This window comes from Elephas maximus, chromosome 5 (genome assembly GCF_024166365.1).
Source record: "Elephas maximus indicus isolate mEleMax1 chromosome 5, mEleMax1 primary haplotype, whole genome shotgun sequence".
In the NCBI taxonomy this organism is placed as follows: domain Eukaryota; kingdom Metazoa; phylum Chordata; class Mammalia; order Proboscidea; family Elephantidae; genus Elephas; species Elephas maximus.
In genome coordinates this window covers 68,729,877-68,756,615 of record NC_064823.1, presented here as the reverse complement: position 1 = coordinate 68,756,615, position 26,739 = coordinate 68,729,877, and the positions used below count along the sequence as shown (strand labels likewise).

Here is a 26,739-nt window from a genome sequence, read left to right as displayed (position 1 = left end):
GTATGCACCCAGAACAGTAAAGATACGTACCACAACAGCTTTGTGGGTGGTTGCTTTAGCACCTGTTAGATTTACTTGGGTTTATCCCTACTCTGAGATTGAGGTGAATAATCACAGTACCCAATATAAATGGTTGAGGTAGTGGTTTGAGTGTCTTTTGGAAAGAAATCAGTGGAAGAAACTAATACGGTTCTGGGAAAAAAAAAAAAAAAAACTCAAAAAAGAAATATTTAAAGATTACTCTGAAAGACCACATGTAGAGATTAAAGTTATGCAAAATCTGGTTCTGCACGGTAAATTCTTATAGACTTAAGTGAAACATTCTGAAGAATTTGACTTAAAAAAAAAAGTATTAACGGACTAGTACTGATGACTTTGTACAGTGCAGCCCTATGAGTTCCTTACCTGAACTTTGTCACATTCTGAAATCTTACAGAAAATATTTTCCCAATAGGATCAGACTGGGCGTGGTAGCCATCATATGAGTAGATGTTTCTCAAAACGTTCAGAATCCGTAGGGAGGTGGGGCCGCATGCTTATTAAAAATGAAGATTCCAGGAATGCACCTTAAACTTGGTGAATCACAGTCTTTGGGAATTGGGTCCCTAGAGTCTGCACTTTAACAGGCTTTCATAAGTAAGGATTTTTATGCATGCTAAAATATGATCACCACTGCTATAATCTCATTATTCCTTTTCTTTCTCTGCTTTGCTCTGCTAAAAATTTGTATGCTCTTATTATTTTCAAAGCATAGTGAAATATCAGGCCTGTCAGCATTCTTCCTTATATTAATATTCTATTTAATACAAACCAGAATTGTGCAATTGAAGGTTATATCATTATGGATGTAGTATAGTGAAGAGTCAGAAGACAAAAGTGTGGAGCCATCTTAATATTTCTTATACTGAAGAACAATGTAATAGTTAAGGGCATGAGCTCTGAAGCCACATCAGCAGAGTTCAAAACCTGGCTCTGTTACAAGCCTTGAAACTTTGGGCAGGCCCCTTAAACTCTCTGCCTTGGTTTCCCCATCTGTAAAATGATTATTATAATTATTACACCTATATCGTAAGGTTTTTGTGAAGACAAAATTAATTCTTTCATGTAAAGCACTTCCTGGTGCAGAGTAAGTATTCAATAATATTCACCATTATTATTATCATCACCATCATCAACATTGTTTTCACTACAACTTTTACTACCACCACCACTCCTACTACTGAAGGACCTTAGTAAAGCAACTGACTATTTAGAGTTTCAGTTTCTTCATCCATGTAATGGAAATACTCTCCTTTCATGGGTTTGTCCCTGGGATCACAACCGCTATGTATCCTTGAATTCATATGTGAAAGCATTATAAATTTAAATAAGATGACATTATCTACATCCTTTCCCAGATTTTCTTAAACCTTTAAAGGAATTATTTCCTACTTAGAATCAGCTTAAAATTAACTACCTGTCTACTTAACTATGTACTAAAAGCCAAGCCATTTGATGTCAAATCAATTCCGACTCATGGAGACCCCATGTGTTGTAGAGTAGAACTATATAGTCCATAAGGTTTTCAAGGCTGTGACCTTTCCGAAACAGATTGCCAACCCTTTTTTCTGAGGACCCTCTGGATGAGTTTGTACTGCCAACCTTTTGGTTAGTAGTGGAACACTTAACCATTTGCACTACCAAAGGATTCCAACTGTGTGCTATACAGTGAAAATAATTGATGTCATCTGTAGAAGGCTGATGGGTTGAAAAATGTGTACCACTTCTTTAGAGTCATAGATTGTTGGTGCTAGATGGACCTTAAACCCATTGTTTTTGAGTCAATGCTGACCCATAGCAACACTATAAGACAGAGCAGAACTACCCCAGAGGGTTTCCAAGGACTGGCTGGTGGATATGAACTGCTGATATTTTGGTTAGCAGCTGATCTCTTAACCACTGTACCACCAGTGCTCCAGATGGATCTTAGTGGCCATTAAGTCCAAAATTTTACTGATGATGGGAGAACAGGTTCAGAGAAGATAAGTGTTTTGCTGAACCTCATAGCTAGTTAGAGGTCAAACTAGGCTGGAACCCTAATCTCTTAATTCCTAATCCAGTACTGTTTCTATTTGATGAGTTTCCAAAGAACTAATTTATATAGAGTTAGCTTTAGTAAGATTAATAATCATTATTAATCATTTACCATTCATAAGACATCATACTAGGTGCTGTGAGATAACAAAAACAAATGAAGTACCTGTCCTCAAAAGACCATAAAATTAAGTTGAAGGCACAAGAAAGTACAGAATGGTGCAAGAGAGTGAACAATAGCAGAAACAGATAAGAGAATATGGATTGCCAATTTAGTGTGGATCTGGCAAGCCTTCAAGCTAAAATTTGAAACGTTAATTTTAGGATGTAGGCTCATTTTGATGTCCTTTCCCATACTAACGGTCCATGGTGGAGTCTGTTCCAGATGAAAGGCAGTAGGATAGACCAGATAAGTGGGCAGTTCATGATCCTATCCCATGGGCGTATGCAATATTTTAAGTCCTGCCCAGGAGTAGGCTATAAATTTATTTGGACAGCATAATTCCTGGTATGTTCACAAGACAGAAGTAGCCTAAACTAAACTGACTGCCGTTATTCCTGCGAAAGTTTGGTTTACAATTTCCTTAAGGGTGAAGAAATCTATTGAGTATAAAGACATTTCCTGGTAATTGTATCTGTGTGAGACTCAGTTTTGCTTCTTTGATTAAAGGCTGCTCTCCAAGTAAAAGAAAAGAGAAACTGTTATCTGCTCTAATAAAAACTCCATATTTTAAATTAAAGTTGATCTTAAAAATTTTAAACCAAGGTCTGTCTATCTTACTTTATGTTTTAACTTGGTGTCCACTTGTACTTCAGAGAAAGAACATTGATGGTTAAAATTTCCTGATGCCAATAGAACATAATTATTAGTTGAAACTTCTCATGCATGATTATTAAAAATCTTCGATGTCTTCCTACTTGTTTATATCTGAGATGAAGTATCAATTATTATTACTCCTAAGAATTAGAAGAAAGTTGAAACAGGACCTAAAGATCTAAGTCAGTGATCATTTGACATTTTCTTCTTAAAAGAAAGTTTTACCAGATATTTTCCATAATGGTCAAGCTTACAGAGAGTAACACAGGAATGGTACTTCCCAATGGACCAAAAGGGGTGCCTTAGAATCAGGTGCTAATGATCCAGTAAGCAAGGTAAGCACAGGCTTACTTGTGCTTACTTACTAATTTGTAGTGTATAATTTCATATGGGTTTCACCACAAAGATGTAAATACAGCCACAAAGATGTACTACAGATTAGTAAGTAAGCACAAGTAAGCTCATGCTTACCTTGCTTACAGGATCATCAGCACCTGTCAGGGATTATAAATTTGAAAAGAGGCTTTGATTCTGTAGGAGGGTGCTGTGGGGTTGGGAAAGAGACAGATGCCAGCCATACCTAGAAGTAGAATCTTTGATGTGGTGAAAAAATGGGAAATTGTTCACTACAGAGGATTTGGTGAGTGAGATAAACACAGTGCTTATCTTGGCTATTGGATAATCCACCCCTCCTTGGAATGCAGATCACTAATGCACAAACAACTAAATCATTTCAAAACAGGGCTTCAGACTGGCTCATTCCAGTTCAAACCCCTCCTGAGAATTTGTATTTCCACCCCAGATATACTGAATTAGAATCTACATTTTGACAAGATCTCTGGGTGATTCTTATGTTGCTATGCAACAGGTACATAAGAATCACCTGAGGATCTCAGTCATATTGGAGATGCTGTTGTCATTTCCTGTGTAAAAGATGAAGTGAAATTTTCTACAAATGGAGAATTTGAAAATGGAAACATTAAATTGTCACAAACAAATAAAGTCAATAAAGAGGAGGAGTCTGTTACTGTAGACATGAATGAGCCAGTTCAGTTAACTTTTGCACTTAGGTACTTGAACTTCTTTACAAAAGCCCCTTTCCTCTCTCCTTCAGTAACATTAATTATGTCTTCAGTTGTACCCCTTGTTGCAGAGTATAAAATTGCTGATATGGGACACTTAAAGTACTATTTGGCTCCCAGGATGGAGGATGAAGGATCTTAAGTACACTTAAAATCCAAGAAAATAAAACAAAGCTGTTTGAGAACTGCTTCTGAGTTACCAACATGTACTTAAGTCTTTCTGTCACCAAACTTGTACATACGTGGTTTTCTGTAACTAACCTATTTTTTCTCCACAGTCTAAAATTTGTTTAAAGAGTAAAGTCCAAAGTCAAACCTGCTCTTGTTAACCTAGAAGTACTTCTGCCTTACCTAGAAATACTTTTAATGCTTTTTATAACAAAAGGGTCGTAAGTATAAATACAGTTTTAAGAGCATGTTTTCAATTTAAATAAAGTTACCTGAATTAAAAAAAAAAAAAAATGTGTTCCAGTTCGAACCCCTGTTACAAACTCTGTCCTCCTGGTCCTTTATTTACATGAGAGAATTTTGACATTCTTAAATTCTCTGATGCAGTTCTTCCTGTAAATAGCCTCAAATGTTCAAATACTATTACGACATCGGTCCTCACAAATTAAAATAGCCAACTATTTGTTATAATTTATCTCTAGATTTAGCCTGTGAAAGAAGACTTTGGATGTGTATATAGGAGTGAGAGAAATTAAACCATAAAGAGATCCCCAGCTCCCTGGCCTGTTAACAGAAACCAAAAAAAGAAAAAATGTGTAATATTTGCTTCTCCCTTAGCTGCTTCATCTCAGTTAACCACGAAGTCAGTAAGATGGGAATGTGGGATTGACACAATAGTGTGAAATAACGAAAGAAATAATTTGCTTTAAGCTTTTTTTGTAACAGCTTTACTGAGATATAATTCACATACAATATAATTCACCCATTTAAAGTATATAATTCAGTGGTTTTTAGTATATTCACAGAGTTGTGCAACCATCACCATAATCTGCCTGAAACTTTTTAAATATAGTTATCAAAACTTTTTCTCTGGTCAAAACTCTCCTCTGAACACCTTCTTTTTCAGGCATGTATTCACCGTGTTGGCCCATCCGGTTTCCTCTCTCCTTCTCCCCATCCTTGCTTTGCCGATATATTAGCAGAAACACTACTAGAGGTGAAAATTTTTGTCAAATGTCTTTCTCATTTCTAACTGAAACCCATAATTGGGAATTTGGGGTTAGTAATTTAAAAAAATAAAAAAATAAAAAAATTTTTTTTTTTAAGCCTGAGCCCCCAACCATTATTCGATCCAAGAGAATCATTAGACAAAGTAGGAAATGAGGCTGTGGCTGTGAGAAAGGTAAAAGGATGGAGAGATGGTATGAAAACCAGGATCTTCCAACCTCTTTTTTAAAATCTTTGATTGCCAAACCTTGAAAGCTACCTTCTTAGGCTGGCAATCAGAATGAGTAAAAGCTGCATGCTCTATTTCCTTTCTTAAAATAACTCTTCTCGTAAAGATCTGCAGTGTTTCCATCGTGTAAAGCAATCCTATTTCCTTGTAGAGAGAGCTTCGTTTAGGAGCCTGAATCTCCAAGCAGAGTCCATTAGAGGATTTAATATGGGACGAGCAATCAGCACTGGCAGCCTGGCCAGCAGCACACTGAACAAACTAGCCGTTCGACCTTTGTCAGTTCAAGCTGAGATTCTGAAGAGGCTATCCTGCTCAGAGCTGTCGCTTTACCAGCCGTTGCAAAACAGTTCAAAAGAGAAGAGTGACAAAGCTTCCTGGGAGGAAAAGCCTAGAGGGATGAGTAAATCATACCACGATCTCAGTCAGGCCTCTCTCTATCCTCGTCGGAAAAGTGTCATTGTTAACATGGAATCCCCACCACAAACCATTGAGGAGTCGGTGGGAAAACCATTTAACCAGATGGCAAGATCTGACACAGAATCTTTGGCAGGATTCACAAAACTTAATAAGTAAGAACATTATTAACTAATCCAAACTACATATTTATAAATTCTACATTTCATACCTTTGTTTTTGCTTTGACATTTTATTATTTCCACCATATTTTTTTTTACATTGACACTTCCCCCTCCTACCCTCCTTTTCCCCTTTTAGTTCAAAGTCTGTTGCAAGTTTAAATAGAAGTCCTGAAAGGAGGAAACATGAATCAGACTCATCCATTGAAGACCCTGGTCAAGCATATGGTATAGGTCAGCATAAACGAGCTTACCTTCTTTATCCCGTACCTTGGGCTCATAGTGAAAAGTGGGCAAGATAATGTTAATTACCAAGTAATTATTTTTGGTTCTGTGTCCTTATTGCCAAAACTGTTTGTAAATATAAAATTTTAGGCTACTTAAACATATCAAATTCAAAAATAGCTTCATGGCACAGACTATTATTTATCTTTGTCTTGCTCGTGGTAGACAGGGCAGCCTTAGTGAGAAAGTGCAGACAGCCTTCTACCATTGCTTTACATCACCCTCCGGTGGATTTTCCCTACAAGCCTGTGTGAGTGGACTCCAGTAGTGCTGGTATTTTTTAAATAAAGTTTAATTTATGGTACTTAACATAGAAGAAATTTTCTCTAAAAATGTAGATAATTTTATGATTCTTATGAAATGTGCTGTGGTTAGTAGATAAAATTCATGGTTGATTTATGTTTCTTCAAATTCTCCCAGCTTGCTGAGGCCTTTTAATTATTAAATACAGAAATTATTTATGTTTCCTATTGCCTTATGCATTTTAAAAGGGAAAAACACTGGAGTCCATCTTTCAGAGGAGTAGATAGTTAAGCATATAGGTCTGGACTGCAACTCAAAATAGGAAACAGCAGGGGGTGGGGGGAAGACAAGGAAACCCTCTTCTGCTGTTGTTTTACTAAATAATACTAAGCTTTCTCCTCAGGCCCAAAGGTTAGATAATTTAACCATAATTACAGAAAATTAAGAATTATTTCTCATCCTATAATTGGATTGGTGGTATGTGGAATAAATGAAGTTAAAAGAGAATTCCGTATTGTTGACAAATATTAATGGGAAGCAACATTACTTTTTGGTTTGGGTTAACATTATTAATGAAGACTCCCACAACTTTCCAGAGATTCTATTACCGTCAATTTCAGTTGAATCAGTTTAAAAAATATTTTTAAACGGCATATTTCATTCTATAGGTAACTCTCCGTGTTGAAAATCAGCTAAAAATAGCCTAAAAAGACACCAATTCAATCTTTTAGAAGATACTTTTCAAAATATGTTTACCTGTAACGGGATCCCTTATAGATCCTGAGTCATTTTTACTAGGAAGGCTTTAGTCTACATGGAAATTCATCACGTATCAGAAGTAGAAGAGACATGGATGTATTAGTTCATCAAAACAAAACAGAATAAAACTCACCCATAAAAGGAATTTATTTTCTGCATTTGATTTTTCATTAAAATTACTCATTTTTATTAAATATTAAATTTCCTTTTAACATGAGCTTTTAAAACTCATTTGTTTGATTATTTCATATTTGTCAGAAACAATACATTTGCATTTAAGTGTATTCTGCAAAACAAGTTTATATGCTTAACTTGGACATAAAAAATAGTTAACATGCCCATTCTGGGAAGACTTCTTTTTCCTAGCATAGATAAAAGAAATGTTGTTTCTGCTTTGATGTTTTATTAGTTCTTATTTATCAGAAGAAATTGTTTATCTAGTATCTGACCATTTTACTAAATGTCTAATAATGTAATTTATGTCACAGGAATGACTATGCATAGTTCTGGAAATTCTTCATCCCAACTACCCTTAAAAGAAAATGGTAGGTTTACAAAATATTTTTCCCCTCATTTCCATCATATTTTTTCTCTTTCCTGTATTTTATGAGATAGTCTTGGACCTAATATTAAAGTCTTCAATTCCGTGCCAAGGAGTTTTGAGGCACTTTGGAGTCAAAGGAGATTTGTATTTCTCAACATCCTGGTGATGTGATATGACCTCTGATTTAGGCTGTCTGATGAACTAGAGATTGACAGATTAGAGGCAAGGACTTAACTGGGAAGCTAACATAGTAGTTCAGGTAAGACATACCTTTGATCAAATAGGGTTTTAACTGAAGCGTTATTTTAAAGTGATGTTTGAGCTGAATCTTGAAATAGAGGATTTATTGAGGCAGAACGGTAGAGATGGGTATTCCAGATCAAGGTCATAGAATGGTCAGAGGCATGGAGACATGAGGGCAGATAAGATTACAGATGCAGGGAACCACAGGATTCTCAGTAGGAGGCACTGGGGAGGAGGTAAAGCTGGAGAGCTAAGCAGGGACCAGATTGTTAAAGAGCTGTGAGTCTTATCCTAAACGTTATGGGGAGAACTTAGAGAATCTATACGTTAAGATTTATATATTTAAGAAGGAGTCGAAATATTTATATTTTATGAGGAATTTAAATACAACAAGGTTGTAGGAAGAAGTCCAAAAAATTTCATTGCATCGAAAGTCAATGGATTTACATTCATTAGAATTTATGTTACAGAACATGTTCATGGGCATTATCTTATATGATCTTTCTAATAACTTTCATAGGTAGAAAAGAATGCTTTGTTTCCATGTATACACTACTTGCTTCTAAAAATACTTCAGAAAACTTTTACCCTCAAACTCTTAAAATTGAAATAACCAAAAAACTGATGAAAAAGAAGCAAGTATGCTAATCAAAAGCATTACTGTAGTTAAAATTGGTGAAGCTTTAAGTTTAGTTCTAATTTTCCTGATACCCAAGGCAGAAACGAAGGCAGGAGAGTAGATTGAACTATATGAAATTGCTGGTTTTTTAGGTCAAAAACTGTCAAATACCACATTGCTATTTTGTATAATTCTCTTTATAGAAATACGCAGACTAATTCTTCAAAAGAGAAAGATTTTTCTTGGAAGTAAAGTTGCTTCCAAAAAGAAACACTACTGGCAGTGTCTTAAACGCTTATAGCAAACAAAGGATTATTTTTCATTTCTTTTGTTTGTTTTTTAATGTATCAATCCTGGAAAAAAAAAAAAACAAACCTGAGCATATGTCCTTAAAGAAGAAATTAGTGAACTTATATTTGGACCTATCTTACTAAGACCCTGGTATTTACATACTTACATGAACTGAATTTAGAATACTTAGATACCTAGAATAGCTTAGTTATTAACATGTTGCTAATGATAATAATTATTGGCTAATATTCATTGAATGCTTACTATATGCAAACCAGTGTTCTAAGCACTTTACATTTTTTTCACATGTAATTCCTACAACAACCCTATGAAGTGTGTCCTAATGTTATTTCCTTCTTATAGATGGACAATCAAAGCATAGAGAGGTTGAGCTGTGCAGAAGGTCATGGAACTAGCAAGTGCTGGCACCATGATTTAACACAGGCAGTCTGTTTCCAGAGCGCATGCTCTTCGCCACCCTTTAGACTGCCTCCCAAGCATGATAATGCCTTATTATTCTTAGGTATTATGTCTCCAGCTAAACTTTTGAAAGAAGCTGATTAATAATCTATTTCGGGGTGAGAACCCAAACTGTGTTTTAATCTAGGCTCTGATGGGAGAAAATGTGAATTTACATTGGATACCAAATGAGTATGTGCAGGGTAGTTCTTCTGTTGAAGCCTTTAAAGCCTCATCTCTACATCTGCCTCCTACAGAGGAAGGGCCAGTGCATGTTTGCATGGAGGTGTGTCCCTGTCAACCTACAGACAAGGCCATTTTCCCCACCAGATTCTCTATGAATCTGCCCAAGTAGCCTGAATTGGTACTCTGTTGAAATCTTGTGAGGTTTCACATAAGAGGGCATGGCAGAGATGTTTTTCCAAATACAGTAACTGAGTATCTACAAAGTTATATTACTTGCCTATGAGTTTTATTCTATTTTCTGTATTATCTACTTTTGATCAAGATTATTATGTGAGAATTAAAAATGAACAGCAGTGAATATTGAATTGTCACTTATACGAAGTTCAATGTATAAAATTCCATCTTTTTATAACCTCAAGAGACTCTTAGAGAATGCGAAACTTGGAAGAGAAGATAAAAGAAAAAAGTCATGAGTCTTTTAATCTCACACTTTAAAACAGAGACATGGAAAGAATGCCAGTTCCTTGATGAATAGTGATTTCCAAATAAAGTGGCTCAACCTTTCAAAATACATACTTTTTATAATGCCCCTTCATAAGAGAGTAAAAAACTTCTTTTTAATTTTTTAAATTATGAAAAACTTATGTAAAACTGATTTTTAATGTTTCATGTTTTACTGTATTATTACACAACAATTGAAAAGCAACATTTAGCTTGGTTTGTCGCATTGTTTTCTGAAGTATCCAAACCACAAAATGCATGCTAGCATTTTACAGGGTTGAACACAGGAATCTAAGCAAAAACAAAGTGATGGGGGAAAAGAAGTCTCTTATAAAAGAGGTTATTTGGGTATACACTGACATGGTACAGGCACTGAAACTTTTCCCCCAAAGTTAAAACTAATCACTGTCTTTATGAGCGTTTTAGTTCCAAGTAATAAAATGTTGTATGAGTAGAAATAAGGTTTTAAAACACTTTGCTTAGCCAGATGTCAAGGACCAATGTAATATCAAATGCTAGCATTTTCCCCCCTAAGGTTTACTTAGAATACATACAAAGTGGAAAATTACAATTTTAAAGTCCTAAGTGCTCACAAGCATTGCAAAGATATGGAGTTAACCAGAAGTGAAAGGGTTAACTAAATAAGGACTCTGAGAAGCTTAAAAAAAAAAAAAAAAGTTTATTCAATCCAAGCCTTTTTCTATGGATGAATTAAATGGATTCCAGCAATGTTATGTGGCCTCGATTCTCTTAGCTAATTAGTTCTGGTACAGAAATGAAACTCCAGAGTTTCAGTTATGATCTCCTTTACCTACCACCCAAGCAGATACCATAAAAGATACCATATTAAGTAGTATAACAGTTTAAAAACCTGTCTTTGTTTTTATACCAATATGATACACCTCACCCATCGTCTGCAAAGTCTAATTTGAGAGTCTTTTCCCCTAGAGAGCATGATAGATCTATCCAAAGCCCCTCTGCTATAGTCCAGCTCCTCTTCGAATCAGTGAAATGGAGCTGCCAAATAGTTGACCAGGATCTATAACCAAGAAAATTAGTTTTTTGTGTGGTTTTGAGTTTTTTGTTGTTGTTTGTTTTAGGGGCTTTGTTTGTTTTGTTTTTGTTTTTGGCTAAGATAAATTGTTAACCCATATTTAGATTATATAGCTTTGGCCTCATCAGAATCATGCTCTTACTAGGAAGGTTCACTCACAGACAGCGATATCTGCGATTCATTTTAGCACAGTTATTCCAGTTGTGGACTGCGTAGTATCCACACGAACCTTATGAGAGATAAAGAAGGCAACATTAGAGCAACAGTCTCTAATGCAGAAAAGTTATACATCTAAATTTCTAAATTATACTCTTCTTAAAGGATTTCCCAGGTTAACATGATTGGGAATGGCACCAGCAAATATTATTTAAAAGAACTGGAAATTTGAAATTGAGGTTCTCTTTCACTTTAAAGTATTTGTTTGCAAGTTTCACTGTGGTCATGGAGTATATTTAATAGGGAAAGAAACTACTTGTAAGGAATTGAAAATACATAGTCTTTGAATATTAATGCTTATTTCCATATAGTAATTAAAATAACTGAGTAATATTTTATACTTGAAATACCTAGCTGCCTCTCTTTCAGTTTCATAAATTCTATTCATTCTTCACTGAATTCTACAAATACCTTTCATTTTACTTGAGTTTTCATGTACTACAAAAAAAAAAAAATTTTTTTTTTTTTTTTACATATGCTCGGATAGCTCCACCTCCCACTTATTTTAAACCAATGGAAAAAGTATTTTGAACATCTACTGTGTGATGAGAATACCAAGATACATGGAAACTCAGCATGTGCACAGTACTGTTCAGTAACACACAGCTGCACACCAACACTCTTCCTTTTGTCTTCACATTAATAAGTCACTTCACACCACCAAGGTGGGGGGAGGGGCGATCCCTGTTAAAAGAGTAGATTGGCAAAGCTTCCCTTTCAGTGGAATATTTGGCCAGATCTTATACTATAGTCAAACTAATCTATGACATTTCCCCAGAACACTTCATACCTTCTTGCCAAATCAGCTTTTGCTAGTGCCTTGCTTACTATATAACCATCTCCATATTCTACTTTTTAAAAGCCTACCCTGCTTCCTTGAAGTCTTCTCCTTTACTTCCAGCAGGAAGAAGCTTCACCCCTCTCAACTGCTGTAGCACCGCTTAGGACATCAATTAGAGGTCTAAGGACCTCTTTTATGGGTCTGACTCATGCCTTGCAATGTAGCTATTTAATAGTAAGACTATCATTACTCTTCTAGCCTGATTTAGCTCACATTTACTGTGCTAGCAGCTTTCGTGTACGTGATCTCATTCTGTTTCCCCAAAGAGCCTAATGAGGGACTTTGACAGGAAGATTGCTCAGTAGACATTTGAAGGATGGAAGAATATTTGAATAAATAAATGAATGAATGAATACTCAAATCTTAATGGTGAGCCCTTGAATATAGAGAGCTTACTGTGTTGCTTCTAGCTCTGTTTCTGGTGCCGTCTAGTCGATTCCAACTCACAGCAACCCCTCCCCCCCCCACCCCGCCATGTGACAGTAGAACTGCCTCCACAGGATTTTCTTGGCTGTGATCTTTACATTAGCAAATTGCCAGGTATTTCTCCCATGAAGCCTAGAGTAATAAGGTAAACACGCAAAAAATATTTATATATACATAGGCACACATTTATTAGTGAGATGAATAATACAGATAACCAATCCCGTTAGTACTAATATTGTAAATGGAAGGAAATGGCATTTTTATTCTTTGAAAGAATGCCTATGACTTCTAGCATATACTCCATAGCAACATTAAGTATATTGGTCAGTGTTATAATTGAGGACAGATACACTCTGTATAAAGCAGATTGACTTTGTCTTCACAAAAGCTTATGTAAATACCTAGCAAGGTTATGTACCTTTCTATCCTTAGTTGAAGTTCTGCTCTGTGCACATGGGGTCACAGAGCCAAAATCAGCTCTACAGCAACTAACAACAAACCCTTGACTGGGGTGAGTGAAGTAGCAAGTCTGGAGTCCTTATTTTCTCTGACCTATTTTCTCCTGCTGCTTCTTGCCTTTTATTCTGTCTGTACTGCCCAGGAATTTGCTTTTCCTGGGAACTGTGAGCCTCAGGACTTCTCAAGTGCCACAGAGTAATGAGAATCCCAATTCTAGGGTGCTTAAATCTGAAGAAATGGAAATTCAGAGTAATCCCCTCATCTTCTAATCACTCTACAAAGTACTTTGCTTTTATCTGCTCCCTCTTACCACCTCGCAGACTGATCACATAAACACTACTGATTTCAGTTCCTAACCTGACCTCGCTCCCTTGTTTGTTTGATTTTGTTTGTTTGTTTGTTTCTACTATTTTATTTTGTACTTGGTTCTAGCTGAAAGCTAGCGCTAATTGCATAATTTAGGATAAAATTATCTAAGATACTGAGATAATTTCACTAAACTAGACGTTAAGTAATGACGGACTTTTTGCTTAGGGCTACCCAACACCTAAGGCCCTTCACGCCATTGTCTAGTGATATTTTTGGAACCTCATTAATAAAGTTATTACAAATACTGAATTACTACTTGGAACATTAGAAATACTGAATTGCTACTTAGTTATAGACTATAAGTTTAGGACATATGCTTGGAGAGGGTCATGGAAAAAGAGGACCCTCTATGAGGTGGATTGACACAGTGCCTACAACAAAAGTCTCAAACATAGCAACAACTATGAGGATGGCGCAGGACCGGGCAGTGTTTCGTTCTGTTGTACATAAGGTTGCTGTGAGTAGGAACCGACTTGACAGCACCTAAAACAACATAACATAGGTCAAAAAAGCACAATAGTATAGGGGCATGTATACTACAGGGAGCTGGCAGACTTGTACTGAAGTGATATTTAAGCAACAAGGTTTTTGTCAGTTCACTCCTGAGAGTGAATGCTTGTTGTTGTTACTGTTTTCTGTAACTAAAGGAGATTATTTCTAGAATATAAAGTATCACATTTACACAGCATTTAAACATTAATGCACCTTGTATAACAAAGCTACTACTTTTTTTATAGCATTAGTTTTATATTAGATGGTCATATGTTGACAAGTAGAGAAATAAAGTCTGTGTTCGTAGTGATGTGGTTGTTACAAAAATGCATCTAAAGGCTTAAGGAAGTCCTGGTTTACGCTTTAGCGAAGCCATAATCTGTAATTTTCAGAAAGCTGCAGTGTGCTTAGAGCACTGTGTGGAGTTAAACTTTCAAAAATACTTCTATGAATGTGTTAAACTCACTCAGCACCACTACCGCCACCTTCATACACAGATCAGTTTGAACTATCAAATTGTAATTGACTTAAGCTTGTGTGTGTGTGTGTTTAAATGCTTGGGTTGGGAAGTAGGTGAACTGACTTTATTTAATGGCAATTATTGGCGTATTTATTAGTTTCATTAAGGGGCTATTTCTGAATGATTAAATTAAAAAAAAAAAAAGAAACCCTGTGTAGAAAAAAAAAAGAAATAAGAAAAGGTAAATTCTGGTGCTGACATTTAATTTAACTAGCATTTATCAATTACAGACTTCAGGTATTTTACTGATCAGTGATACCAGCTGTCATGCTGAACAGGTCACAAACTGTATTCCTCATTTAGAAAACAACAGGTAAAATGGCTTTACCTACCTCATTAGATTATTTTACAAATAAAATGAGAAATGAATGAAAATCTTCTGAGAATCTAAATGTGCTAGACAAGTCGTTATTGGTGGGATTTTAAAAAATAGATCCAGGTTCTTATTGTTGCTATTTAGTCTAGAACTTATCAGGAATATTTTGTTCAGAAAAAAAAAATGTCAACCTTTCATTAGAGGGAAATTCCTAATATATTGGCATTGTGAAATTCAGGGAGTCAACTGTGTGATGTACAGGAAAGAGATATGAAGTAAGAAAACGTGAGTTTAAAATTCAGCTCTTTCCTGTGCTAGCTAAGCAAACCTGCTCAAATCATTTAACCTCTTGAGATTTATTTTTGCTCATTTGGAACTGAAATATACTTATTTCACAAGAAACATTTTATGATTAATAAATGTAATAATATATGGTTATTTTGTAAACTATAAGTCAGTGACTGAACAATATCTTGACAAGCCTTGTTAACATTTAATTTGGAACAAACTGACAGTCTTAATGTCTGAACATATGTTTTATTTTATTTTTAAAATTATAAATTTCCAATAGATGCGCTACACAAAAGATGGAGCATTGTATCCTCACCAGAAAGAGAGATCACCTTGCTGAACCTGAAAAAAGATGCAAAGTATGGCTTAGGTAAGTCACTGTGAGATTCTTAAAGGTCTGTGAGAATTCCAAGAGGAAAGGTATGTAGACTTTGGCATCGAGAGACCAGCCCGCTTCTAATCAAGATAACTGCTGCACACGCACAACCTCATCGCTCTACTCAGGAAACTCTGAAGAAATGCCTACAAGCAATAATTTCACATTTGACCAAATTTAACAGATAGCTGTACCTCACAGGTACTCCCCTTCAATGATTTTTGCTGTAGGGAGTCTCCGAACTCCTATGTTTCAAGCAGGCTAATCCTTAATCATTGAAAGCACCAGTTTCATGAAGATCTTATTAAAATGTGCTGCTTCGTAGGGTTTCAGATTATTGGTGGGGAGAAGATGGGAAGACTGGATCTAGGTGTGTTTATCAGTTCAGTTACCCCTGGAGGACCAGCTGACTTGGATGGATGCTTAAAACCAGGTACTTGACATTTTGAAATTTTTGTAAGTGCTTACCGACAGGCGTGAATTTGTACAGATAGCAAAAGTAGAACTTAGGAAAAGCAAAAATACTGAGGAGGATGACATCTGTAAGATTTAGCATGTGTTTCTTTGTTGTTGAAAATACTGCATTGATGAGAGTCGCTTTATCTCTGTGCAGGGGACCGTTTGATATCTGTGAATAGTGTGAGTCTGGAGGGGGTCAGCCACCATGCTGCAATAGACATTTTGCAAAATGCGCCTGAAGACGTGACACTCGTTATCTCTCAGCCAAAAGAAAAAATATCCAAAGGTAAAGTTGTGACTGTTTCTTAGTTGTGTGTTCTAGTTCACTTTTACAACAGCTTTGATACATTGGCCCAATAAACTGGATTTAAGTTTCTTATTTCCTTTCTGACGATTTGATGTGTGTAGTTCTTGGTGCTTTAGTTTTGTCCGTCAGTATAACTTTTTCATTCATTTCCAAGCCTTTCTGTCTCATTCCTCTTCAGTGACATATGCACAAAAACCATTTCATTGTGCAAAGTTGGTGTCACTGGAGTAAACTTTGAGCATTTGGTGTGTTCCATCTCTTTTTAGATTGTCAGAAATAGAATTCTTTATCATTGTGTAATTATCTAAAAAGTCCTACCTTGAACCAGATTACAAAAAGGAAAAGATAAACAACAACTCCGAAATTCAAAACGAGACTATACCACTTTGTCTCTTAATCCCTGCCATTAACATGTGGGAGGAAAGGCACCTGACAAAGATCAGAAGATATGAGTTTGAGCTTTGCTTGTGTTACATATTAGCTGTATGACTAAGTGCTCTTGAGTCACCGTTTTTTTGTTTGTTTTTTAAAGGGAAAACAGCGATCTCTGCCTTCTCCTATCTGCCTTGTCTAGAGTTCTTATGAGTGTCAAATAGTAGGGCAGTGTTTGTGAAAGAAGTACACCCAGTGTGTATGCAACAGTACAGCATCGTGGGCAATAGGAAGGCTGCAGAGTCCGGCTGTCTAGGGTCAAATTCTGTCTCCTCCGCTGCTTAAAACTCTGTATCTTGAGCACATCACCTCAAGTTTCTAAGCCTCACTGTGCGGATATATCAAATAGTGAATATAAAAATGTGTGTCTTATAGATTATGAAAATTAAATGAGATAATGCATGTAAAGAATTAGCATACATTGCCTCGCACGTATTAAGCACTTAAATGTAACTTTTAACCGTCTTTATTAATAGTATTTTTTTTAACATTGAAGTGCTAAGTATATGTAAGGTACTTTCTTCCCAAAGAACTAGTAAAAACTTAGCTGAAAACATGTTTAGATAATGAATTTTAGGCATAACTTTAGATACAATAAATTACCCAAAAACGTTTCACAGTAAATTAGAGGACTAAAAACATGTACATATCTCATTTTATACAATGTTTTAACATTGTAAAAATTTCTTAAACTTTTCACATATGAATCCTAGGATATTGCAACAGGTTTTCAGTTTTACACAGATGAGTCCTTTTGACTGTGTTTTTTTTTTTTTACTAAGTAATTTTTTTTTTTTTTGGTATTTTATATATGTATATGTATAGGTATACACACACACATATGTTGTTGTTGTTAGGTGCTGTCAAGTCATTCCAGCTCATAGCAACCCTAGGTACAACAGAATGAAACACTGCCCGGTCGTGTACCATCCTCACAATCGTTGTTACGTTTAAACCCATTGTTGCAGCCTCTGTGTTAATCCCTCTCATTTAATGTCTTTCTGTTTTTCACTGACCCTCTACTTTACCAAGCATGATGTCCTTCTCCAAGGACTGGTCCCTCCTGATAACATGTCCAAAGCACATGAGACAAAGTCTTACCGTCCTTGCCTTTAAGGAGCATTCTGGCTGTACTTCTTCCAAGACAGATTTGTTCGTTCTTTTGTCAGCCCTTGGTATATTCAATATTCTTCACCAACAGCATAATTCAAAGGCATCAATTCTTTAGTCTTCCTTATTCATTGTCGAATATATATATATATATAGTATAATATTTTTAGGGCTTGTTTACTATGAGTAAACACAATAGAAGATACCACCACTGCCCACAAAAATCTTATGATCTAATTGTATTCTCATCATCTTAGGCAAAGGAAGATGACTACAATTGAAAATATTGTAGCTTATCTCTGAGTGTCTGGCAGTCAAGACCCCCATACTCCCCCACCAAAAAGTAGATTATTGAATTCTATTACCATTATTTTAGTAAAAGGAACATATAAATGCAAGAGAAACTCATTTTCCTTGTGAACACAGCTCTAAGGGACTCCCGCCTATTGTTTTTAATAGGTTTTTTATAGAAAGTTCATTCATTTGTTCAATATATATTTATTGAGTGCCTGTATGTACAAGACACAGAACATCTACCCTCATGAAGCTTGTTTTTTATCAGAGGAGATAAGTATTAGACATCTAACTAGACGAATAAGTGTTTCATTATAGCTCTAAGTGTTGGAGCCCTAGTGTTAGAAAGAAGTACAAGGTGTCAAGAGAACATATAAAATGGGAACTTTACCTTGTATAGGGATCAGAGAAAACTTTTCTTCCCTCCAGAAAGCTTCATGTGGTTGTTTTTTAGTATCCATTCTCAAAAAAAAAAAAAAAAAGTCAAAAGCTTGAAGTATAGCTCTGTTTAGGAAATAAGAAAAGTCTTAACAGAGTCTAATATGAAATGGCCTTAACCCATTGCCATAGAGCCAATTCTGACTCACAGCGACCCTATAGGACAGAGTAGGACTGCCTCATAGGGTTTCCAAGTAGCAGCTGGTGGATTTGAACTGTCAACCTTTGGGTTAGCAGCTGAGCTCTTAACCACTGCACCACCAGGGCTCCGACATGGTCTTGGAGAATGGAAATGAGGGGCTTATGTGAAGGGGTACACATTTCAGTAGGAGTTGCAATAAAAACAACCAAAGTAGGAAGCAAAGGAAGCAGAATCTAACATTTACTGGGCCCCTGCTGTAGTTCCAGGCCCTGGGTTCAGTGCTTTGTATCTGTTATCGTGTATAAAATCCTCCCAACAATCTTCAGGGAAAATCGTACATGGGTACAAGCACACACGTGTGTCACTAATTCATTATTCTCTTTGATGGGGTTTAACTTTTAGTGCCTTCTACTCCTGTACATCTTGCCAATGGAATGAAAAGCTACATGAAGAAACCTTCCTTCCTGCAAGATGGTGCTATAGATTCTTCTTCTGAGGATCGTGGCTGGCCACATGGTACCCTGAAGCATATCTCAGACAGCTCCTTTGGGCTGCCTGGGGGCCTGCGGGAAGGAAGCCTGAGTTCTCAAGATTCCAGAACTGAGAGTGCCAGCTTGTCCCAGAGCCAGGTCAATGGCTTCTTTGCCAGCCATGGAGGTGACCGAACCTGGAAGGAATCACAGCATGGTAGCCCATCCTCATCTGTAATATCCAAAGCTTCTGAGACAAAGAGAATTTCCGTTGACGGTAACCGAAGCAAAGCTAAAAAACCAGGCACTTGTGATGCGACCGACTATTCTGATCGTGGCGATTCAGACATGGATGAAGCTACTTACTCTAGCAGTCAGGATCATCAGACACCAAAAAAGGCATGGTGAATTTTAATCTTTTCTTGTTTTTCTCTTTTTTCATTTAACAAACAAAAATATTACAGAGCAGAATAATCTAAGTTATTTATATATTCTGGAAAGGAGGAATTGTTTTATACCTTCTGCTACTAACCGCTACTGCATTTGATGCTAACATTTGGAGAAATTAGAAGCTTAAATACTAACTCTGAAATAGCTACTGTTCTGGGAACTTGCCACCTGATAACAAGAAGGAGAGAATAATCAGATTATGATTGTTTTCTTACAAATTCTTTTTCTCTTGAATATTTAATGTTTATGTTAATAAGAGAGCTAAAATATCTGAAAAACAAATTGTTCCTAATAGTTCTTATAATGGACAGTTGACTTTACTGTTGGTAGCCTAAAATCTTCTGAAGGTCTGAATTAATAATAATAACACGGAAAAGTTTCCAAGAAATATTTCTTAGGAAACTTTCCTAAAAATGTTGTAAATTTAAATTCACATTCACAGCAGTTTCAGAAAGGAATTTTATGTCCGCTATTCACTGAAAACTCCATATTCCTGACAAGAGGGTTATGCCCTTATAATTGGGGGTTAGCTTCTGTTGGTATATATACAGTTCAGTCACTTAGATAGCAGTTACTTTTCAGCTTCCTGTTGACATAAAGCAGAGGTACTATGAAGAAAGAAAACTTGGTATTGTTTGTTTTACTGTTCATATGTAAATTGAATTATACATCTCAAATTTGGAAAGCACAAGGACTTTTTCATATGATAAACTGAATGAAAGATTCTTAAGGCAGTCTAACATTTGCATTATCTATGTTTATGTTGGATTTGTAAACAGACAGAATAAACATGAAGCCTACTCGTCTTAGAGACCCAGGGTGATAACTGTTGTTATGTGCCATGAAGTTGATTCCAACTCATGGTGAGACCCTAGAGGACAGAATAGAACTGCCTCATAGGGTAAAAGCCAGGTTTGAACTGAGTTGCTGGCTTGTGTCTGCCATAACTAGCTGTTTGACCTGGAGCAAGCCCTTTTATTTCTGGGCCTCAATTTCCTCAACCATAAAATATGAAGACCTTGGACTAAATGATCTCTAATTCACTCTGTCCTTAATATCTTTTTAAAATTATTTTTCAAAAAAAACATATTGGCCTTTCAATAATAATTCATTTTGATTCTAACAAGAAATCCTTTTTTTTTTTTTTTTTCTTTGTTAAGGAATCTTCCTCCTCAATGAATACATCCAACAAAATGAACTTTAAATTTTTTTCATCATCACCTCCTAAACCTGGAGATATCTTTGAGGTTGAACTGACTAAAAATGATAACAGCTTGGGGATAAGTGTCACGGTACTGTTTGCCAAGGTTTTTCAAATGTTTTCTCTTCTCAAGTTCCAGCAGCCTATTGTATGCCAACTTATTAATTGAACCATTTTGTTTGAAAAGGGACACTTGCCAAATATTTCCAAAATTTAAAAACTGAATCATATCTTAAAACTTTTTTTTGCAATTGAGTGTGTTATTCAGTTTTTGTCATTCAGAAAAATTAAATGTTGCCTTCTCCCCCATAGACCTCATACTTCCTTTTTTTAAAAAAAAAAATCTGATTATAAGAGTTATAAAATATAAAATTAATATTTATGCTTTCTATACAGTTAATAACTTCTGCATGAGCATGGAATAATGACATGATACATCTTCCACCTACACCATGAATAATGGAAGATTTATATATCTATATACCTTTATCTCTTCTTAATATAGAATGTCTTGTAGACATGTTTAGGATCTTAAAATTTGAGGTTCCCTATGAATATGTATCATTTTAAGATAGCTAAAATATGAGCATAAACTATTTGAAAAAATAACTTTTATGAATGAAGATACTAGACCGTTAATTGTGATATTATCGTGTATCACATTTGAAGGATATAGATAGTTATACAAAGCCATTTGGAAATGTGGTGTGTTGGGGTTGCCATCAAGTCAATTCCGACTCATAGTGACCCCATGTGTGCAAAGTAAAACTGCTCCACAGAGTTTTCAGGGCTGTGATCTTTGGAAGCAGATCGCAAGGGCTTTCTTCTGTGGTGCGACTGGACGGGTTCAAACCACCAGTCTTTCAGCTAGTAGTCAAGTGCTTCACCATTTGCACCACACAGCCTTAACTTGTAATAGATTGAGGAAAAAAGACTTCCTAGCACAGTTTAAAACAGTGTAACCCTTTGCTTTTGCCCTTAATTTCTTTAGATTTTTATTGTCTTTCTATTGTGAAGGGAAATAAAAGCTACATGTCCACAGTAGGTAGAAACTCCATGCATTAGATTTCATTTGCACCATAAATTAACCTCTCTACCGAATTTAAAATGAAAGCAAACTTCTTTTTCTTTGGTTTATGGAATTTGCTTTCAGATTAGTAAATATGATCTAAAGTATATTATTTTGTATACTTTTTGTTCTGATAGTTGTGCTGTCAAATTAATTTTGCATGGGTAGATTTTGCTTTCTGCCTGCTTGTAATGCATGATGTAGACTTACAAAAGAAAAGCAGTTCCTTGCATTGTCAAGATCTAGCATGTTGTAATTTTTTTTTAATTGAATGGAGTTTTGGTAAAAAGAAACTGCTTTGGTATTTGAAAAGATTAGCTAGAAATGTTCTTGGGTATTGAAGTAATTGCATATGCAGACTTGATGCTGCTACTTTGGCTGGTGATTTGAATGCTTTCTAGGTCTCAGATTTGAAAGAGGATGAGTAAATTTTTTCATATTAAGAAATTTTATTTGTCTTTTTCTACTTAGGGAGGTGTGAATACCAGTGTCAGGCATGGTGGCATTTATGTGAAAGCTGTTATTCCCAACGGAGCAGCAGAGTCTGATGGTAGAATACACAAAGGTATAGTGTTCATATGTGTGCAGGAATTATATGTGTGGATATCACTTCAACAAATAGATAAGAAATTAGAGAACTGATCTAGATCTTCAATTCATAATATGGAATAACTTTATTACCAAATTATGACCTTTTTGCTATCCCAAAAGCCCTTCTTTGTAGCTGATTTTCTGGTATTAGAAAATAGCTAGACAATATTTTCATTAATACATTGAACTTGCTAAGAAACAAATTGCCAGAGAAGAGGGGAGGAAAAGTACCCTTGTAACGTCAGTGACATATGAGTCGGAATCGACTCGACAGCAGTGGGTTTGGTTTGGTTTGGTTTGGTTTGGTTTGGTTTGGTTTGGTTTGGTTTGGTTTGGTTTGGTTTGGTTTGGTTTGGTTTGGTTTAGGGACTTCTCTCTAATCTTTCTACAGTTATAGTTCAGTTTATCTTTTCTCATGATTTAAATTGACTTTTATAAACATATTTCCCTAAAATTAGCCATAGATGGGAACAAGAATTTAAATAACATATTAAATAAGGAAACTCTGTGATTTTATTTTGTCCAGAATTTGAGTCTAACAAATTAATACAAAATAAGCCCACGAGGCATGAAAGAGCATGTAGAATTTTGTTATTTTATTATTTTCTTCTTTATGAATTATATCAAGGTGATCGTGTCCTAGCTGTCAATGGAGTTAGCCTGGAAGGAGCTACCCATAAGCAAGCTGTGGAAACACTGAGAAATACAGGACAGGTAATAGATGATTATACCAACCTTTCAAAATAACCTAGAAGGACATAGTAATGTGTGAATAATCTCAATCTCATTGAGATCTCTGAATTTGTTAGTTAATCAGGAAAGCAAGCCAGATTCATGTAACATTCTGAGTTTTTCCTTCCAAGTCAAAGAGCAAATATTATAAGAGGTTTTGACTGAAGAAGCTGATTTTTTTAAATATCCCATTGGGTGGGAGGTGGGGTCAAGATTACATTTTTTTTTAATTTTTTTGTAAACATTTACTAGTTACTAGTGATTTTCATTCCTAGTCATTTTTTAGCCTCAATGCTAAATTCTTTTTAGGAAGTTTGCAAATTATTTATGATGGTTTTATATTATCATATAGAGGCAATTCTTTTCTAGCATTCAAGTACTCTATAACATGGTTATGTTAATTTTGTAATGGACTTTTTCTTTTTAATCAATTATCTTTTTATATAGGTAGTAATAAAAACTTGATTTTGAAAGTTTTATTCAATTCCTTTTTTTCCCATTTTTTTCTCCTTCTACCTATATTGTGGTGGACTGGGTAGTTACTTTAAACAATTTTATATCATCAGCTACACAAAGTCCTAAAAGTTATCTGTTTTCTTATAATTCCTCTTAACTAATAAAGTGCTCTCCCATTTTTCCAGGTGGTCCATCTGTTGTTAGAAAAGGGACAGTCTCCAGCATCCAAAGGACATGTCCCTGTAACCCCACAGTGCACTCTTTCAGATCCAGATGCCCAAAGTCAAGCCCAAGAAAAAATGGTGAAGAGAACAACTCATGTCAAAGACTACAGCTTTGTCACTGAAGGTCAGATGTTGGGAGATTGTGTCATCTCACCTTCAGAGTATACCTGGCTTATTCAAAATTTTATTTTTTACATGTTGGATCACAATTCATGACCTAGTCTCTAATTATTCTTGTCAATTGTAAATAATAATGTGCAGCATGGTACTAAATATAAAAAGACACATTCTTTTATTAGCAGCTTTTAGAGTCTGAAAGATTCTGGATAATGAATGTATGTGTGGAACAGATTATGATAATCTTATGATGCTTAAATAGTTATAACGTTCAAAGTGAAATTTCTTACAGTGAAAAAAATAGTAAGCATCTGCGAGAATGGCTTCAAACTTAAGTGAAACATTGACCCATAAATTTTCTATATTTCTATTTAAATTTATAGACTTGGGAAGCTAACTCTGGGCAGAAATTCAAGTAATAGTTCTTAGATATTGGTTCTTTTTAAAAAACTACACCAGTCTTTGGCTGTATCACTGATTGGTACCAAAGTAAGCAAATTAGGAAGGAATTAAATAGTGAGTTTTTTATAAGGCTAAATGTATTCATGTTACAGGATTACCTTTTTTCTGAGAATCTATCTTCCTTTTAATGAGTTAAAATGTCCTTTACTTTATAAATAATGGTAATGGTATACAATCATTGTTTTGTTTTTTTTTTGTTTATACAAGTCACTGCTTGATCAAACAAATCTTAGCAACTCTGAATCTATTCCAAAAATAGTTCAGCCTGTGTTATTTTTCCTGATTATTATTAAAATGAAGTTAACCTACCCACTTTATCACCACCATCACTACCCTTTATTCTTTATTTTTTCCATCACTCTTTCTTTAAAAATATTTTAATTTTTTTTTTCCTGGTTATTGTTTTACTTTTACCTTTTTTGCTGATGAGAATTTTAGCAGAATGCTATTGTCATTTTTCTGGATTAACAGTATACTTCGCCAAAGCGTTAAAATGTCAACTTACCTCCCATAGTTTTCTCTATAGCCTCCTCATAGCTTCTTTTACTGCCATAATAATTAAATTAGAAAAAAAAAAAGACTATATAATAACAGAGAAGATAGGAAAAAATCATGGCAGGAAGTAGTATGAGAAAAATCCAGGAATATAATGGGAGAGAGAAGGGTAAGACAAGGAGGCTGTGGGAGACAAGTTGACATTTCAGTGCTTTGGTGAGGTATGGTGTTAATCCAAATAAGTGGCAACAGCATCCTCATAAAATTGTGGTAAAATATATGTAACAAAACATATCAACCATTTCAATGTGTACAATTCAATAACATTAATTGCACTCACCATGTTGTGCAACAATCACCACTATCCATTTCAAATAGTTTTTTTGTCACCCTTAATAAAATCTCTATAACCCTTAAAGCAATACCTGTCCCCTTATCCTTCTCCCACCTACCGCTGCTATCCACTACTGAACTTTGATCTCTATCTGTTTGCCTATTCTAGATATTTCATATAAGTGAGATCATGTAATATTTGTCTTTTTGTGTCTGATTTATTTCTTTATTAGTCTTTTTTCTACATGTTCTGTCCATCCTTCAAAGCAGTATATTGAAGTCTCCATCTATTATTGTAGAACTATTTCTTTTTTCAATTCTGTCAGTGTTTGCTTTATATATTTTGGGCCTCTCATGTTAGGTGCGTATATATTTATGACTGATATATCTTCTTGAAGAAATGACCCTTCTGTCATTATGTAATGTCCTTCTTTGTCTCTTATAACCAGTTTTGACTTAAAGCCTATTTTATCTGATATTAAAATCTCTATCCCAGCTCTTTTTTGATTACTATTTACATGAAATTTTTTTTCCATCCTTTCACTTTCAACCTATTTGTGTCTTTGAACCTAAGATGTGTCTCTTGTGGACATCAATAGTTGTGTCATTTTTTTTAAATCCATTCTGCCGCTCTCTGCCTTTTGATTAGAGTGTTTAGTTTATCTCCATTCCTGGGAATTACTGATAAAGAAAAACTTACATCTGCCATTAGAGCGTTTAGTTTATCTACATTCCTGGGACTTACTGATAAAGAAAAACTTACTTCTGCCATTTTATGATTTGTTTTTTGTGCGTCTTATACCTCCTTTGGAGCCCTGGTTGCATAGTGGTTAATAGCTTGCCTGCTAATCAAAAGGTCAGCAATTCAAATCTGCCAGCTGCTCCTTGGAAACCCTATGGGGCAATTCTACCCTGTCTTATATGGTCACTATGAGTCAGAACCACCTCAACAGCACCTAACAACAGTATCTTCTTTGTCCCTCATTTCCCTCAGTACTACCAATATTAGTGTTTTGTTGATTTTTTTGTGGTAAACCATTTTAATTTCTAACTTTACTTTTGTGTATATATTTTAGATATTTTCCTCGTGGTTACCATGAAGATTACATTTAATGTCTTACATTTATAACCACCTGATTTAAATTTATACCAGCATAATTTCAGTAACATACGAAGACTCTGTTCCCATACCACTCCTCTCTCTCCCCTTTTGTTGTTGTTATCACCTATTACATCTTTATACATCAGGCACATAAATGTATGCTTATTATTATTGTTTTAGTTTGCATTAGCCATTATAAAGCACGAAGGGCATAACAACTAGAATTCTAATCAGAATACCTGAAAACAGGCCCTTAGACTTGTCTATGAAATTACCTTTAATGAAGATCTTTTTTTTTTTCCCCTCTGTGTATCCTTAAGTTACTGTCTAGTGTCTTTTCCTTTCCATCTGACGAACTCCTTTTAGAATTTCTTTTAAGACAGGTCTAGTGGTAGCAAACTTTCTCAGCTTTT

The 26,739-nt window shown here is 35.3% G+C and overlaps 1 protein-coding gene across 16 annotated transcripts in view; it reads left to right on the top strand.

Annotated features, from left to right (window-relative positions):
• Window positions 1-26,739, top strand: part of PTPN13 (protein tyrosine phosphatase non-receptor type 13) — a 1,019,774-nt gene that overhangs the window by 941,232 nt on the left and 51,803 nt on the right. For 10 of the 16 annotated variants that reach the window (XM_049885787.1, XM_049885797.1, XM_049885791.1 and 7 more), the window contains 11 exons: window positions 5,529-5,946; window positions 6,092-6,186; window positions 7,728-7,784; window positions 15,347-15,436; window positions 15,768-15,875; window positions 16,056-16,187; window positions 19,027-19,493; window positions 20,705-20,851; window positions 22,286-22,379; window positions 23,034-23,119; window positions 23,779-23,941. In XM_049885787.1, the coding sequence (XP_049741744.1) occupies window positions 5,529-5,946; window positions 6,092-6,186; window positions 7,728-7,784; window positions 15,347-15,436; window positions 15,768-15,875; window positions 16,056-16,187; window positions 19,027-19,493; window positions 20,705-20,851; window positions 22,286-22,379; window positions 23,034-23,119; window positions 23,779-23,941 (1,857 nt within the window). The remainder of the gene's footprint in view (window positions 1-5,528; window positions 5,947-6,091; window positions 6,187-7,727; window positions 7,785-15,346; window positions 15,437-15,767; window positions 15,876-16,055; window positions 16,188-19,026; window positions 19,494-20,704; window positions 20,852-22,285; window positions 22,380-23,033; window positions 23,120-23,778; window positions 23,942-26,739) is intronic. The other 6 variants (XM_049885792.1, XM_049885796.1, XM_049885793.1 and 3 more) reach the window with 5 other exon arrangements.